The sequence below is a fragment of the Epithele typhae genome (assembly GCF_022376455.1).
Source record: "Epithele typhae strain CBS 203.58 chromosome Unknown BXZ73scaffold_31, whole genome shotgun sequence".
NCBI classification, from domain to species: domain Eukaryota; kingdom Fungi; phylum Basidiomycota; class Agaricomycetes; order Polyporales; family Epitheliaceae; genus Epithele; species Epithele typhae.
The window spans coordinates 226,702-241,951 of NW_025954222.1; the positions used below are offsets into that span (position 1 = coordinate 226,702).

The 15,250-nt window shown below is 58.1% G+C and overlaps 5 protein-coding genes across 5 annotated transcripts; 3 read left to right on the forward strand and 2 right to left on the reverse strand.

Annotated features, from left to right (window-relative positions):
- Positions 1-870: 870 nt before the first annotated feature.
- BXZ73DRAFT_48436 (uncharacterized protein) lies at positions 871-2,865 on the forward strand (the record flags this gene model as incomplete). Its single annotated transcript, XM_048020054.1, has 4 exons — positions 871-1,285; positions 1,452-1,612; positions 1,667-2,474; positions 2,534-2,865. 4 exons carry the CDS (start codon positions 871-873, stop codon positions 2,863-2,865), a joined length of 1,716 nt encoding a protein of 571 aa, XP_047876917.1.
- Positions 2,866-3,036: 171 nt separating this feature from the next.
- On the reverse strand, positions 3,037-5,735 carry BXZ73DRAFT_102347 (uncharacterized protein; the record flags this gene model as incomplete). Its single annotated transcript, XM_048015200.1, has 4 exons — positions 3,037-4,234; positions 4,302-4,463; positions 4,519-4,559; positions 5,433-5,735. The coding sequence occupies 4 exons, from the start codon at positions 5,733-5,735 to the stop codon at positions 3,037-3,039; spliced, it is 1,704 nt and encodes a 567-aa protein (XP_047876918.1).
- A 1,354-nt stretch (positions 5,736-7,089) lies between these two features.
- Positions 7,090-7,859, forward strand: BXZ73DRAFT_78321 (uncharacterized protein; the record flags this gene model as incomplete). The annotated part of the gene is made up of 2 exons (XM_048022856.1): positions 7,090-7,384; positions 7,486-7,859. The coding sequence occupies 2 exons, from the start codon at positions 7,090-7,092 to the stop codon at positions 7,857-7,859; spliced, it is 669 nt and encodes a 222-aa protein (XP_047876919.1).
- Positions 7,860-11,102: 3,243 nt separating this feature from the next.
- BXZ73DRAFT_48347 (2',3'-cyclic-nucleotide 3'-phosphodiesterase) lies at positions 11,103-11,711 on the forward strand (the record flags this gene model as incomplete). Its single annotated transcript, XM_048020039.1, has 1 exon — positions 11,103-11,711. A coding segment is annotated over one exon (609 nt), but the record flags the coding sequence as incomplete, so codon positions are not given.
- A 204-nt stretch (positions 11,712-11,915) lies between these two features.
- On the reverse strand, positions 11,916-14,546 carry BXZ73DRAFT_78323 (uncharacterized protein; the record flags this gene model as incomplete). Its single annotated transcript, XM_048022857.1, has 5 exons — positions 11,916-13,162; positions 13,269-13,613; positions 13,690-13,792; positions 13,857-14,479; positions 14,537-14,546. 5 exons carry the CDS (start codon positions 14,544-14,546, stop codon positions 11,916-11,918), a joined length of 2,328 nt encoding a protein of 775 aa, XP_047876921.1.
- Between the last annotated feature and the right edge of the window lie 704 nt (positions 14,547-15,250).

Genomic DNA, 15,250 nt, shown 5'->3' on the forward strand with positions numbered 1-15,250 from the left:
CTTCGCCATCATGTCTCGCATCATGCCAAGAATCATCTGGTGAAATACCTTCTGGTGTTTAGGAGCTACGAGAGCACATGATTGGCATGAAATTGGATGACGGTCCGTAAGCCAGACCACTTTTAATAGACCCGTAAATGCAATTTCGGAGCGTTAAGCGGGGTTAAGCGACGAGAGGGATATCTGGCGTCAAGCCAGCGTCAACGGAATGCCTCCACCACGTCTGTATTTCCTTACGGAGAGTCATCCATTGTGACCAACACTTCTGCACACTGATCACAGTGGGAGTAAACCGCTGAGGCCCCCCGTGAGTACTTGAGTCCCGGCAAACCGGTGGGTGTCAGACCAGAGATCTATGTATACGAGCCAAAAGTTCAACTTACCATTTACGGCGTCTTCTAACCTCTGCCTCAACTCTGGCACCAAGGGGGGCTTTGTTTGAGTGAAATCTGCAGGGGATCCTTGTGTCGGCAGTGCCCGGCATGAGATGACGAGTGCGGCGGCTGTCGTACGTGTTTCTCGAGATGCCGGGGACGATACGTAGCCTTGCGGCGGCGACGCTTCCGGTTCGTCTCCACGTCCGGAAAGCGTCGATTGTGCGTACCTGGAAGAATTCCATATAGTCAGAAGTGTAGACCCTGATGTAAGTGTAGTTCAGACATGAGAGGACGGTGTTGAACAGGACAGAGGGGCAAGATCGTGCAGGCGCCGTGGATGTGTCACCGGGACGGACCGAAGGACCGTCGGTGGCCCGCCGAGCCGCGAGCGAACGCGGCCCTCGCACGCCTTCCTATTTCTCGCCTCCGCACCGGCCGCGATCTCCATCCCACCTCCTCGCCGCCCACACCCTGTCCTTGTCCTCAAATAACCATGCCGCTCCCGTCCATCGAGCAGATCGAAGACTACCTCGAGCGCGTTGAGGAGCTCGTCGTCTCCAGCCTCAACGCCGCGACCCCGGACTTGCCCAAGGTCTCCGAGACCATCCATCGCCTCTGGCAGGATGTTCTCCGCCACAGTCCACAAGCCGTTCCCGCGAGCCTGAAGAAGGGCCTCGGGGCGTTTGAGATCCCGCCTCCACCCCCGCCGCCTCCTGCGCCCAAGGGTTTCTTTGACGGCACCGCGGACTGGGTCGCCGATCATCCGTGGACGACCGCCGGGATCAGCGTTGGCGTAGTTGGCGCCGGGTTGCTCGTCGGGTATGCGTCCCCGCGGTTCAGACATAGGCGGGTTGGGATGCGGAGGCAAGCGCATGCAGCGGCGAATACGGAGAGGAGGAACGTCGTTGGTGAGTACTTCTTTGGTTTGCTGCAAGTTTTGGGGACACCCCTCGCCGCTTCCACCGCCGCATACACCCAGCCACGGAATCGAATCCTCCTGCCTAGCACCCTGTGCTGTCTCTGCTGTTGTGTTCTCGTTCGAGGCCCGACAGTGCTGACCGACATCGCTCCCAGTCGTTCTTGGAGGTGATAACCCTCTTGGTCTCCCTCTCATTCTCGATCTCGAGAAGAAGGGCTACATTGTCATCACTAGTGTCTCTACTCCTGAAGCCGTCGAAGAGATCGAAAGCAAATGCCACGGATATGTTCGTGCCCTTGTCCTAGACCCCACAGAGGTACGTTATCCAGCATCATACTCCGTGTGAAGCTCACAAGTCTCGCTTTCTCAGCCCGAAATGATTCCATTCTTCCTACGATCTCTTGCTTCCACAATGTCCCGCAGGTTCCCCATCAACGCTGCCGGAGACCCGCACGCTCCCTCTTCCACCCACCTCTTCGTCCACTCTGTCGTGTCCCTTCTCACCCTCCCATCATCCGCCACCCCACCTTCCATCGCTCCTCTGGAACACCTCAACCTCCGCACGTCCTACCAATCCTACCTTCAAGCCACGCACATCACCCCGCTCCAAATTTTCCAGGCGCTCCTGCCCCTATTACGCGCTTCTCCAGCCCGCGCCCGCGATACCCTTGCCAACGGTCTCGGAAAGCAGAGCATCGTCGTCTGCCTGCCCTCGACCGACGCACGCGTCGGTCTTCCCTTCGCAAGCGCGCAAGCGATGAGCGCCGCCGCGACGCTGCGCGGCGTCGAGGTCCTTCGGCGTGAGATTCGCGCGTCTGCGGCCTCGGCGGTCGGCATCCCCGCGGCCGATGCGATGCGCAACATCAAGGTGGTCGTGGTCGACGTCGGCGCCGTAGGTCCCGCGCCATCCGCCGCGCTCGAGGGTAGCCTCACCTCGCTCGAGGAGTGGACTCCATCCGAGCAAGCAGCGTACGGGGCGGCGTTCGCGTCGCTGCTCGAGCAAGGCGGCGCGCGGGGGATGCGGCGGCAGCCGAGCGAAGTGTCGGCGTTCGTGCGCACGGTGGCGGACGTCGTCGGGAGCGGCCGGAGGGGCGAGCGAGCGTGCTCGGCGGTTCGTATGAGCCTCGGGAGGCTGCGCGAGCTCGTGTGGGGAGACAGGGTGGTCGTCGGCGCTGGAGGTAAGTCGTGCGCCTTTCCTCGCTCAGGTCGAATCGATGCTGACTGCTTGGTGTCGCAGCCCGCACATATGCGCTCGCCTCGCACCTGCCTGCGATCATCCTTGATGGTCTCCTCAATATTCCCTACCTCCTCGTCTCCCTCCGCAACTCCCTTCTGCCCGTTCCACCGCGCGTCGCGCTTCCTCCCCCGCCTGAACCTGTCGCTCCCGCCGCCCCGACCGTTGATATCGCACCGCCTCCCTCCACAGAGAAAGTGGCCACAGGAACGCCTGAGAGTGATCGCTCCCACTCCGAGACGGGCAGCGAGGCGGATGTCGAGAGCAACGAGGGCGGGTATGGCACCGGCGTAGGCGAGTCGTGGGTGAGCCTCAAGAGCCAGCCGGCGTCGTGAACGTACGCGTTACTCTCCTTCCAGTCTTCTGCGGACCTGTACGAGTAGAAAGGTGCTGTATACTACTGCCTGTATCAACACCGTCTCCCTCTGATTATCACGTACATGTATGATTGAATCCGTTACACTCCCACTTCCCAGCACAGCAATCCAGGTCACTCATTCCCCCACTCAACGGCGATATGGCGACCGTTCTGCCTCTCGCACCCTCCAGCGTGCGGCCACGACACCCATCACGGCCGCGCATGCTCTCCACGCATCCGCTGCAGACACCCCGCTGTCTCTGTACCTCCAGCACGGACATAAGTCGTCACTGGACAAGCCGAGCATTCCCATAAGTTCCTTGAGGAGCTTCTTGTTCGCCCCAACGTACTCCGCGCGGGCCTCAGAGAACAGGAACCGTGGTTTCGTTGGGCCACTCAGCAACTCCGAGAGTCGGCGTGAGTGCTTGACGGTCTGGTTGTGGGCGAATTCTATGTATTCGGGGATCATGCTGGGGTCGCCAGCATGAACCCCAGATACACCGGATTTGCTCCCGGCCGCCGGGTTCGCCTTGCTACCGCCGCTGCCGCCTTTGGTGGTTTTGCTGCGTTTGCTCGGGCGGGTGTCGGGTTCTGTGTTCTCGGCGTCGGGACGTGGACGTTTGTTCCCTTTACCTTTCGTTTCTTTCTTGCGGTCCTTCTTCTTCTTGGAATCCTTCTTCCTGCGCTCGTCCCTGTCCCTTTCCCAGCGTATCCCCGCTTCTATCTCCTCCCTGACTCGCGTAACCCCCGCCACGACATGCACCGCCTCCGCGCACGCCCGCCACACGTCGGCCTCCGTAGCCTCGACTCTCTCGCTCCCCTGCCTCCGCCAGTTCGCCGAGACCTCCTCGCGGGGCAACCCGAGCGCCTGCAGGAGGTCCTCGAGGAACGTCGGGTGTTCTCTGATCTGCCTCTCGCGCTCCGCCGAGAGCTCCCCTTTGCCCGCTTCCGTGGCGCCCTTCGTAAACCGCAGCAGGAGGTCTTTGTGGTGCTCCTTGAGCGAGGCGCGCGCGGCTTTGAGCTCGAGCTCGGCGTCGTGCTTCTCTGCGGGCCTCCGTCGGGTGCTTGGCGCGCGGAGCCCGCCTGCTGCCCGCCTGGAGGTGGCCGTGGCCGTGGCCGTGGCTTCGCACGGGGGGTCCGGCGGCGAGGGGTCGCGCCGGATTTCGATGAGCAAGGACGTCCCTGAGGGGCTGCTGAGCGGTTGACCTGGGACGCGCGCGTCGGCCGGTGGGGCAGGAGCCGTGGCTGCGGCGGGAGACGGGCTGACGAAGTGCCCCGGGGCGGTGACGACAACCAGGGGCGCACCGGCACCGGTGCCCTCGGGCACGACGAGCTCGCGGACGGGGCTGCGTGCGGCGGCGGTTGCGCGTCAGTTTTCGCGGCTCGAGCGCGTGGGGAAGGGAGCGCACGTACCCGCCGGGGGGCAGCGGGTTCGCGACTGCGGTCCGCTGGGGATCCTTCTCGGCGTTGGTCTCGTTGGTTCGGGTCGCGGGCTTGCGGGACGCGGGCTTGCGGGCCGGGGTCCTGTAGTTGCGGGGTACGTGGTCGCGAGGACTTCTTCGCGGCTCGGGGATGCTGGAGATTCCACGTCAGCAGGGCACAAGGACGTCAGTGGGGAAGGGTAGCGTACACTGGATGAGGTTCGTAGTAGAATGACATTCCGGAGGCGGACTAGAGGCTGTCGGAGTTGTCAGTGAAGAAGTTGAGCGGGGCGGGTAGGAGCAAGCAATTCCCCGTCCATGTTTTATACCATCCGTTGTCTCTGTGTGGGCGTGGCGATGTTGCTTGGAGCATCGCTCGAACAAGGTATGTGGGAACATAGCGAGGTCAGCGGCTACAATAACGGGATGTGAGTGGACTCGTTTTGAGCGCCGAGGCACTCAGTGGCCCGGTCGCGACTCCTCTTTTGTACATGCACTTGCGAGACAATACAAAAGTCTCGCTCAAAAGGTTCATCAACTCTAAAAGTACGAAAGACGCACCGCGTTTCGTCGGTCGTCACAATCGTCTCACAACGAGTCTCGCGAGTGTAGGGACCACTCACGACGGGCAACGGTCTAGCTTCGGAGCTCGAAAACGCGTAGAAAAAGACTGTGAGAGATGACATTTCCAAGGGGACAAAAACGGAGGCTTAGGTGACCTTTTCTTGATGTAGCTAAGAGCAAAGACAATAGAACGTGTATAGTATGCGAGTAACAAAGAAGTAATTACAAGTGATGACCTGTGTTATTGTCGAACAAGGTGGAGAAAAGGTCATCTTAGCTCCTGTTTTTTTGCCCTTGGAAATGTCATCTTTCACAGGCTTTTTCTACGCGTTTTCGAGCCCCGAAGCTAGGCCGTTGCCCGTCGTGACTAATTCCCGCCACTGTTCTTTCGACGCATCGACCGAGTCTCTATTCTCCTCGAACGCGTCGTCTGGCGAGTTTCCATTCGCCGCGCCGCCCCCGCGCTCCGCCGTTTGGACTCACGCGGCCGCTGCCCAGGCTCCATCGCCCGCCGCATCCCCTTCTCCTTCTCCTTCAACCTGCCCAGCCGAGCCCGCACTCTCCAGGCGACGATGTTCCACACCGCCGTCGCGCGCGCCCGGACCTGCCTCGCCTTAAGCTCCGCCGCCATCGTCTCGGCCTCGATGCGGCGCCACCGCCGCACGTCGAGCTCCGCCACCCGCACGTCGCTGCGCGCGCTCGCGACGGCGATGCGCAGGGTCGAGACGATGGCGTCCCCGTTTTGGACGCGGGCGGCCTCGGCGTCGTCGAGGGTTGTGTGCTCTGCTTCGAAGAGCGCGTTCTCGGCTTCGGTGACGGCTCGCTGCGCCTTGGCGAGTTCTTTCTGGTAGTAGTCGGCCATCGGGTGGCGGGGTCGCTGGAACGAGCCGCGCGTTAGTGGGAGCACTAGCATGACAGGGTAGCAGACAACTTCTGTGGCTTACCTCGATGTGGCGGGAGATCTGTGCGTCGGAGCGGATGCGCGCGAGATGAGGGTTGGGAGGAAACTTACCCGAGGGTGTGTGCGGCTCCCACTTGTACTCGAACAGCGACGTTGTGCTCAGGCCGACTGGAGATTACAAGAAGCCTGGCCACCCTTGTACTTATATGACTTCTGCGGTATTGAAGACATCGATGATTTGACCCGCGTTCTATCGGCTGGCGCGGTTACCATTAACGCCTGTTAGAAACAAGCACTATCTTGCTATGGTGCAGTCCATTTGGCCGCCACTACTTTCGCACAGCTTACATAATCAGTCACGTGGTGGCAATAGCCAGACTTGATTTTCGAGACACTTGAAAATGTAGTCCAGAAGCTGAAGACGGCCAATAATGGGCTCATGCACATGTATAGAATATATTTCTGGACAAAATGAGAAATTTTTGTAGCGATATCCAGTTCTGCCTCACTTGTCTGAGATCATCATTGACGTGCGGTGGAGACGAACCTGCTAGAAGCCATCACCCAGATTGCCAAATTGTCCTGCGAGCACTGATAGTCACGCTATTTATGTATCTAATTGTACTATCTCTGTTCAGTAGCAAATTGATGAGCGTGTACTGGTCCAGACTGAACTGGTCACTGTAGCAATCGCACAAAAGAAGTCTTAGAGAGAGGCGCTTAGTACATCACATGACTGTATTAGTCATCCATCAGCACGTGTGGCAATAGTGGGGAGATGAAAATCCTTCAAACTCAGAATTTCGACAAACCCTCTTGGGGATTTGTTCAGACAGCGAAAAGGTAGTGATTGGCTAGAGAACTAAGAAATTGGGTGCTTATTGAGCGCTCCCGAAGCGCTGTACAAAAGTAGTGGTGGTCAAATGGACTGCACCATAGGGCGATGATTGGATGCCGAGAGACCGTTTATGTCGCCACGAGCGTTCTTCCACGAGCTACTAACACAAATAGTCGCATATGTGAACTCGTTGACGGGTCCTTTCTCTGGTTCCCGACGCCCAGACCAGACAAAGCGCTACCTGTGCCCAGGTGTCGCGCTACGAGACTCACTGGGACTCACCAGAAACGGCTCTCAGCAGTGATGCAGTCGAAAACAAGGTGACATTCATGTATCGAGAATCCTAAGGTCATATTGGGCAGATCTTACTTGAAGACGAGTATGGAGGAAAGACAAAGGGGGAGAGAGACGATCTGGCCACATCATAAGTACTGAGGATGTCTACTTCGGCATTTCCCGCACGGCTGCATAGACGCTATGGCCTCATTCCTCACTTTACCTCTCCCTTTCGCTCACCTCCAAAGTGACTGTCTGGCTGAGGGTCCTGCCCACTCCGACTTACCACCACGCATCCGTCGCTTTCCCCGACACTCCGACTCAGTTGACAGTGATGCATTCCGCGCATCTACTTCCTCAAGCCAGCGGCTCTTGCAATACTGTCAGGATCGCTCTTGTCACAAGGTCGCAGCGCGCGGCGCGCTACCCAGACGCTCAGCCCATTCGCGGTTGTCCAGACGAGATGCACGCGTTTCGCTGATCGAAAACAGGACCTGTGAGCACCGTTTCACTTGCAGCCCTCCACCAGCTTCGTCTATCCTCCATCGCCCTTTCCTTCTTTTTTCGTCTTGATACGCCAACGAATCCCAATTCAAGCTCTTTTCCTGGACCCCCCCAAGCCGAGCCCGCGCGCCCACGACGTTCGATCGCTCCGCGCACGCACGTATCACGTCCGACGTTCGCGTCACGTACCCCCAGCCCCGTCCCGCCACGCGGACGACGCGTCCCCTTCGGATAGCTCGACCAGGTTGGTGGAGGGACTCGCCGTCCGCCGCGAAGAGCTCCCCACGGGTTTCCGCGCGTGCTTTGGTGGCGCGGACCTCGTGTACAGTAAGCATGGGCTTCGCCCCCGCGGCGCTGGCGAGCATACACTGCTCCGCGATCGTAATCTCTCAGGCGGTCGCGGGATGGAGTGCGGGCAGGAGGGTGGTGTCGAGCGGGGTCGCGGGGTCTTCGGACGCAGGCGTTGATGAGTCGATATATGCGCAGCACGGGTGTTTCTGAGGGTCGCTCTTTGGGCACTCTGGACTTGCACGTGCTACGCTCACGTCAGGACGATGGTGAAGGAAATAGAGAGGATCTGGCGCGTACCTTTGGATCCGTCCAGTACTGGGCCCGGCTGTCTCATTTGCGGCGAAGGGCTCAAGGAGGAGCCCGGCATGTCCATCTGCTTCGGGACTTGTGAACCGCGCGTGACTCTTGTGCTTGGTCATGTTTCCCGTTCTCCTTCCCTGATTATTCGAGCGGCTCCGTACAAACCCTTCCTCCCAAAACGTATGGGATGCGCCCGTGAGGATTCACGAGATCCACGAAGCTATAAAGGTCTTGTGGATCAGGGGATACAACACCCTCCCGACGAGGCAGCCTAACCTACCCTGGTTAACGAGATTCTTCTGGAATTAGGGCCTGGTGGGAGGCACACGGGGCTAATGGTGCTGTTAGGCAGATCACGGGGACGATGAAACTGAAGTATGGAGCAACGCGCTTCTGAGCTCGCGCGCTGTGTGGGCTAACAAACACATTACTTGATTGACACTAATGCAGCAGTCGTCCAGAGAACAAAACCCAAGCCCGCATGCGAACGCAGCGGCTGTAGACCGGATTTGCCACGTCGAGGATCGCATCTGAACGGCCGCTGCGATATGTACGTTCCATCTCCACGGCGTGGTATCACGGTGCGCATCTTCTCCTCCGTCTCACGAGGGTAGTCTCGAGACTCCGAATACATGTCACCTCCCAAGAGCAGCCACCACCCGACGACGCCTCCACGACCTAAACCCCCTCTCCCACCGCTTGCGCTCCTTCGCACCACCCACACCTGCACGACTACCAGGCGGAGTCGTCCTCTGGGTCGCACGCCTCCTCTGGCCCTCCACTATGCCATGCCACCGCATCAGGATGAGCCTGGCTACGTCCACTCCGCCGTGCGCGTCGGCGGCCATCCCCCGATGTCTTATTCCGTCAATGGAGTGCCTCCGACTTCGAGCAGCACGGCTTGAGAGGCCTCCAGCACTCGGACCGCATCGCGAAGAAGGCTATCTTCCAACTCCTGTCATCGAGAGGGTGGCGGTGGTTGCTTTCGATGGTGAGAGGAGGCGGGGAAGCTGGTTCGCCGTGCCGCGGAGCTCATATCTCCGGACGGCAATACACTACCAGGCTCTTGTAGCATGCGTATATGTGGGTGGTGGTACAAGAGAGTTACCTTGAGATGTCGATGCTCGACGCTTGTAGCAGTGTACCAAAACGGATCGAGCAGTAGCACCGTCATCGGGTTTTCCGGGAATGCTGTCATGTCGCCAAAACCGTTGAGGATGCATAGTTGTGGCGTTGTACGCTTTGGGCCAGTTATGTACGCGTTCGATTGCCGTATTGGGCCCGGATTCAAAACGTCGACTCGCGCTGGCGAGAAAAAGCCCAGAGGTCTGTAGACAGGGCGGTGAGTGACGTAATTGTGGGTGTCGAGGTACACGCGGACTCAACGCCTATGTTCGAAGTCTCCTGGAGCTCATACGCGCGAGATTCCAGTCGCTGCTTACAGATTTAAACATACGGGGGAGCACGAGTGGTCTGCGCATCGCTGGATTCATGGAAATTGGTAGGAATACGTGCTTTGGAGACCGGAAACGAAGACGTGGAGAGTGAGTGTCGCTGTCGAAACTGTTGATGACATGACAGGGAATGCAAGCGTCCATGGATAGGATCATCTGGCCGCTGCCGGCGCAGATGAGACCGTGCTTGATAGGGGTGTGTTCTGATGAGGCAGGAACTCCGTTAACTCCGGAGTGAGTGTTCCCTGTATGTTGTCGAATATTTATACCAAAGTAATACGATGCATCCCCGCCCACGGAGTTACGATGACGGCGTACAGAATGAAGACGACGAACCAAGTCCCAAAACAGAGGGTAGCCGGGACCATACTAGTTGTCTGTACCAACGAACGATTGTAAATACCAGACATGGACCTACACCTCGGCGGCCGGTGTATGCGGATGTCAACGTATAGCTCTGCGACGAGTCAACACCGATTAGCTTGTGTGGAGCATAGTAGATACCGTCAGACGATGGAACCGATGCGTGCAACACATCTCATAGACCTTTCCCACTGAACGAAAGTGGACAGAGACCGCAAACAGCAGGCTACTGTCGCGAGTCATATAAAAGACATGAAAAATGAGAGCCGTCCTCGTCATTCTCCAGCACAATCCCTCACTTCTCTAAAACCTCGTCAAGTACTCACATAAGACATGCCTCGTGAGTGCACTTGAAACTATATCCTTCCCGTCATGCTGGCTTACTGGGAATCTAGGCTACACTCTCCAGTTGAACAATTGTAAGCCTAGGTGATACCACATTGAGTTGAACCACTCACCTCACGCTGGGAGAAGACCTGCAGAAGCAAGGTCGGCTCGCAGCTCTGCATTGGAAGGAAGAGTACATCAACAAGGAGTGGAATATGACCGCATACCGTGAGTACTGCATCTCCGAACTGTCTATACCTCCAATATGAGCAGCCCATTAACTCATCATTGCAGTCGACAACGAAGTCGTGGGAGAGGGAGTGAATGCGCAGAAAGGTCCCGCTAAGGAGATGGCCTCCAAGCAGGCGCTACAGGGTCTGGGTCAGCCTGTGTGATCTCCGAAGAGATACGGTAGCAACACTCACCTGACTCCGTAAGATATACATGTGGAGAGCACAAAGTTCGATGGAAGTTCGATACAGTTGATTCGAGCGGCTAACAAGTTAGTACGGGAGCATGCGTCTGCAAAGAAGTGGCAGGTGTATCAGCATCAAAACCCCCTGCAGCGCTGAGCACGGAATGAAAAACCTGCAGCTCGTGGCATCCATCGTCGCTGTCGTGCAGTCATAGAGTCTCACAGTACTCAGATATACGTGCCTAAGTCCTACACACGGAAAGGGCGGTGAGATGCTAGATTCAGCCCTATACACGCGTCGATGCAGTTGGTCGAGTTGAGTTCAACTCGCCAGTCCTGGGAGATTCCAATGGCCAGGAGCGTGAGACCGGCGTTCCGCAGTGCCCGGCCTTTGCCGGTTTCAACCGCCAATGCTCCTTGGATCGAGCCAGCTCACGAACACACCCCACGGTACGAAGTACTAGACTAGCTAGGGTGCACCATCATCATGGGTGTGTTCCTTCAGAATCCGACCACTCCTATCGGGCCGCGATTAACTAGACTTTCCCTTGAACACTTAAGGTATCTCACTCTGGCTCGTCCCCGACAAAAGCACCTCCAAGAAGATCGCCACCGCGATGGCCTTCCGACCCCTCACCGCGCCGCAATCGCCCTCGTCCTTCCCCACCTTCCAGCCGCACGTCACGCTCGCGACCTCCTCCGAGTCCGCCCTCCGCGCCGCCATGTCTCCCATGCCACCCACGATCCCGATCACCTTCCGCTCGCTCGAGGTCGGCGCGAAGTACTTCATGTCCGTCTACCTCGCCGTGCACGCCGCGCCCGCCTCTCCGCTCGCCGCGCTCCGCGCGCACCTCCGCGCGGCGCTGCCCGACGGCGCCCGCGCGGTGCCGCCGGTGCCGCACGTGTCGCTGTACTACATCGACGACGCGGACGCGGGGCTGCGCGCGGTGACGGCGCGGATGCTCCGGACCGAGTTCCGCGTGCTCGAGAGCGGGACTCCGGGGTCGGAGGACAGCAAGGTCACGCTCGCGTGCTACTTCGACGAGCGGGGCGAGGGGCAGGACCCCGAGTTGGTTGAGGGGTTTCGAGGGGAGGAGATATGGCTGGTGAACTGCGACGGGCCCGTGGAAGGCTGGGAGGTGTTGGAGAAGTACCCTCTGGTGGGCTGAGGTCGGACGTCGGGTGGGGAAGCATCTCTTCTCAGGTTGCGCGTCGAATTTGTACATGGAGTATCAAGAGCGCTCTCGTTGGGGGACGGTATGTTTTGATTGTGGAGGCTATTCGCCGTATAAGCGGTACTTCCTTTCTTTTGATTTCTGAAGCAAAACGTCTACTACGATGCACATCACCTGTCGATAATACATGCTCTATTGTCAGCCTTGATCCACCGCCTGCATTGCATTGGAGATTCGATCAAAGATCATCGCGCCGCTCCAGCACGAGCGCGCGACCAACGACCCGTCCTCCGAAAGCACCAATCCGTGCACCTCTTGCCCCTCCGGGACCCGGACCGCGTACATGATCCCGTCCTGCAAACTCAAGTACCCCCATTGCGTTGAATTACGCCTTCCAGCGATGCAGAACACGACCGCGGAGGCGTTGGGCGAGAAGCGGGCCGGCCAGCTTTCTTCGGTCTCGAACGGCTCAAAGACCGTCTCTCTGGTGCGTGTGTCCACGATGCGGTACACGCTCGAGTCGGGGTGCCCGTCCCTCGGCCCAATGCAGATGGCGAAGCGCCCATCTGGGGACATGTCTATCGTATGTAAGCCTTCGAGCAGCGAGGTGAGGGGTACTGAGGGGCCGCCGTCGTTGCCCACGTGTTGCGCCGCGGTGTCGAGGAATAGTTTGCCGTTGGCCGAGTGCGCGAGCACGTCCCAGTGGCCAGGGCGGGGGTCTGCCGCGTCCTCGAGTGGGGGGCGGAACGAAACTTCGCTGATACGGTCCTGCTCGGGGGAACGGACTTGTGCGAGGGCGGGAAAGCGGAGAGAGCACGTGCAGGAAACCAGGTCCCAGACGCAGACGTGTTCGCTGTGAACGGGTCCGAAATTGTAGGACTTGTCTATGTAGCAGAGAGCGAACTGGCCGTCGGCAGACACCGAGAGGCTTGCCGCGGTGACCCCGATCAACTCATCGTCGTTGCCTACAAACGGGAAGGGGCAAAGGAGTGTGCGAGTGTGCGTGAGAGTCTCGGCATCCCAAATGTCGACGGCGCCAGCGTCCACCAGGAAGACGATCTGTTTGCTGTCCGGGGTCCATGCGGCGGCGCGGACGATCCGGCTTCTAAAATCGATACCCCCCAGCTCTTGCCACTGACGGCGGTGAGTTCCTGTGCCTTCTTCGGCCTCTTGCAAGCGGAAGATCTTCTGGAGATGGCGTGTGCAATACGCGAGGAGGGTGTTTGAAGGGGAGAAAACGAGTGGGTGCGGTTCTTCGCGACTTAACTGGGCGACTGGGTAGTCCCACTGCTCCAGTGCTGGTTTTCCGGAAGTAACATCCCAGATGATCACTGAGCCGGCTCCAGGGAAGCCCCATTTCGCATAGCTAGCCGCCCACTGGTTATTCTCCGCGAAGGCCATGTGTATGGCAGGACTGATGTGACCATAGGTCGCCATATCCCGCGCTGCAACGAGAGAGGGAGAACGTCAACGGGGAGCCGTGGCATGCGTGAGCTAAAGAGATGGACGAACGAGAAATTCGGCGGAATTCTATTTGCAGGAGATGTTGACCATGCAAGACTGAGAACACTTTCTCCAATGATGCGAGCCATCTGTCGCGAAGATTTTCGTGCACGTCCTCCAAGATGCACTTGATCCCGCTCGTCCTGAGAATGCCGTGCTCTTGCACTAGTCGCGTGAAGGCGGAGATCTCTTGCTTGAGCCTCTCATTGAGATCGACACCGAACCAAGAAACAGCGCCGCTGTGTAGCGTGATGTTCAAGGAGCGTAATGACGGTGGAAGTCTGCTGTTGGTTGGATGTAACTGTTCGGGATCCCATTCCCGGAAGATGTCTTCGTCATCCAAATCGATCTTCACCATCAGATGGAGGAGGCGCGGAAGATCCATGACAGTACCTAGTCCCGTGTTCGAATGGAGCTTCATCAGCTGGCTGCTAAATTGGCCGCGATCGAAACCGGGAGGGATTCTCACCTGTTTCGAACAATGACTGGCAGCTAATATCAAGGTCTGTCAGCGTAGTTGCGCTGCCATTGAGGATTCCCTCGAGTAATGGGGGCGGGTTGGCGGAAGAATGCTGCCCGATAACATGTCAGCCATGACGCGGACTCCGGAGCTCCGGATAGCGTCGACGACCTTACCAAAGTGAGTTTCTGCAAGCGTAGATTGCTATAGTCCAGAGGGGTCTCTCCTGGTCCTTCCCAGAAATCCACCTCGCAAAGTCGCACTTCCCGTAGGGCAGGCAATGAACGGAGCATTTGATGCAAACACGCAGAAGAGGGGATACGGCACTCTTCGAGAACGAGCGTCCTGAGAGAATGACACTCGAAGAAGCTGATCAATACATCTGGGGAAGTCAAGTCCAGATGTTCGTCCCGTGCGACGATCTCCAAGGTGTTGAGGTTGGGGAGGCGGCGGAGGAGCTCGTCCATGGCGAGCAAGATGAACGAGTCGTCAGCACCAGTCGTCGAAGCCGGGGACACGTAACCGGAATCCTGACTCTGCAGTCGAAGGACCTGTACCAACGGGTTGATGTCCTCGGCGTGCCCCAGCGCCCTAAGAATCGCCCAGAGCTTTTTTCGACTAGTGACCAAGACCTTGCGCCAAAAGTGGAATCGGCTTCGGGGGAGCCAGGTACTGCATACGCGCGCGCATAACGACAGAGCGCGGAGGTCCTCCTGTGCACCGAGTTCGTCTATCACCGTTTCTACGACCTCAATGGGTATGTAGCGTGTTAATGAGAGCGTGCCACGCGTGGCGTGTCCTGCAAGTACATGGTGATGGATAAGCGATATAGGTGGGCAGGGTTTCTATAACTCACGGGTGAGCATATTAACGAGAACCGACGACGAGAGACACGAATTGCACGGCGCGTCGAACGGCTTCGTCGGAAAAAGATGTGGCACTGCGTAGACAGTGATTAAGGGGGGATGCACGCGCAAACGCCGGCATTAGCGTCTAACTTCACATTGAGACTCCGCGCGGAAGTGGTGCTCTGCGTCTGTTCTCCGATCCGATCTCCAAGCTCAGCTTGAATGCGCACTCCGAATAATAGGGCGTCAACTTTCGAGGACTCAAGTTGCGCCAAAACATGGAAAGCATCCGAGAAGCCGGCTCGGGGGTTGGAAATCATCCGAGTAGGAGAGCAAGTGGACATCGTACACGTACACAAAGTCCACGTGGAATGTTTTTGCACACGGACGCCGCATCGCCGGGCGGCGGGCAGTCGCAGTCACACTCTTTGAGAAAGTGTATTTTCTTACTGAGGAATGGCGGCAATCCCCAGCGATGGGGAATCTCACGAGGAGTATATTACTACCTGGAACTTGAACCGAACAAAATCATGATGAGTGGCATCGTCGTATTATCTCCAGAAGGTGTTCGAATGTCTATCTGAGTGTTCAACACCGACACCATGGTGAACTCCGCGCCACACACGACCATCGGGGATAAACGGCCGTCGTGACGGTTGCTGTGGACCCAAGGCTTCTCCCTTTTTGGCCCGGGCATTGAGGTATGACCGGGTGAGTTGGAT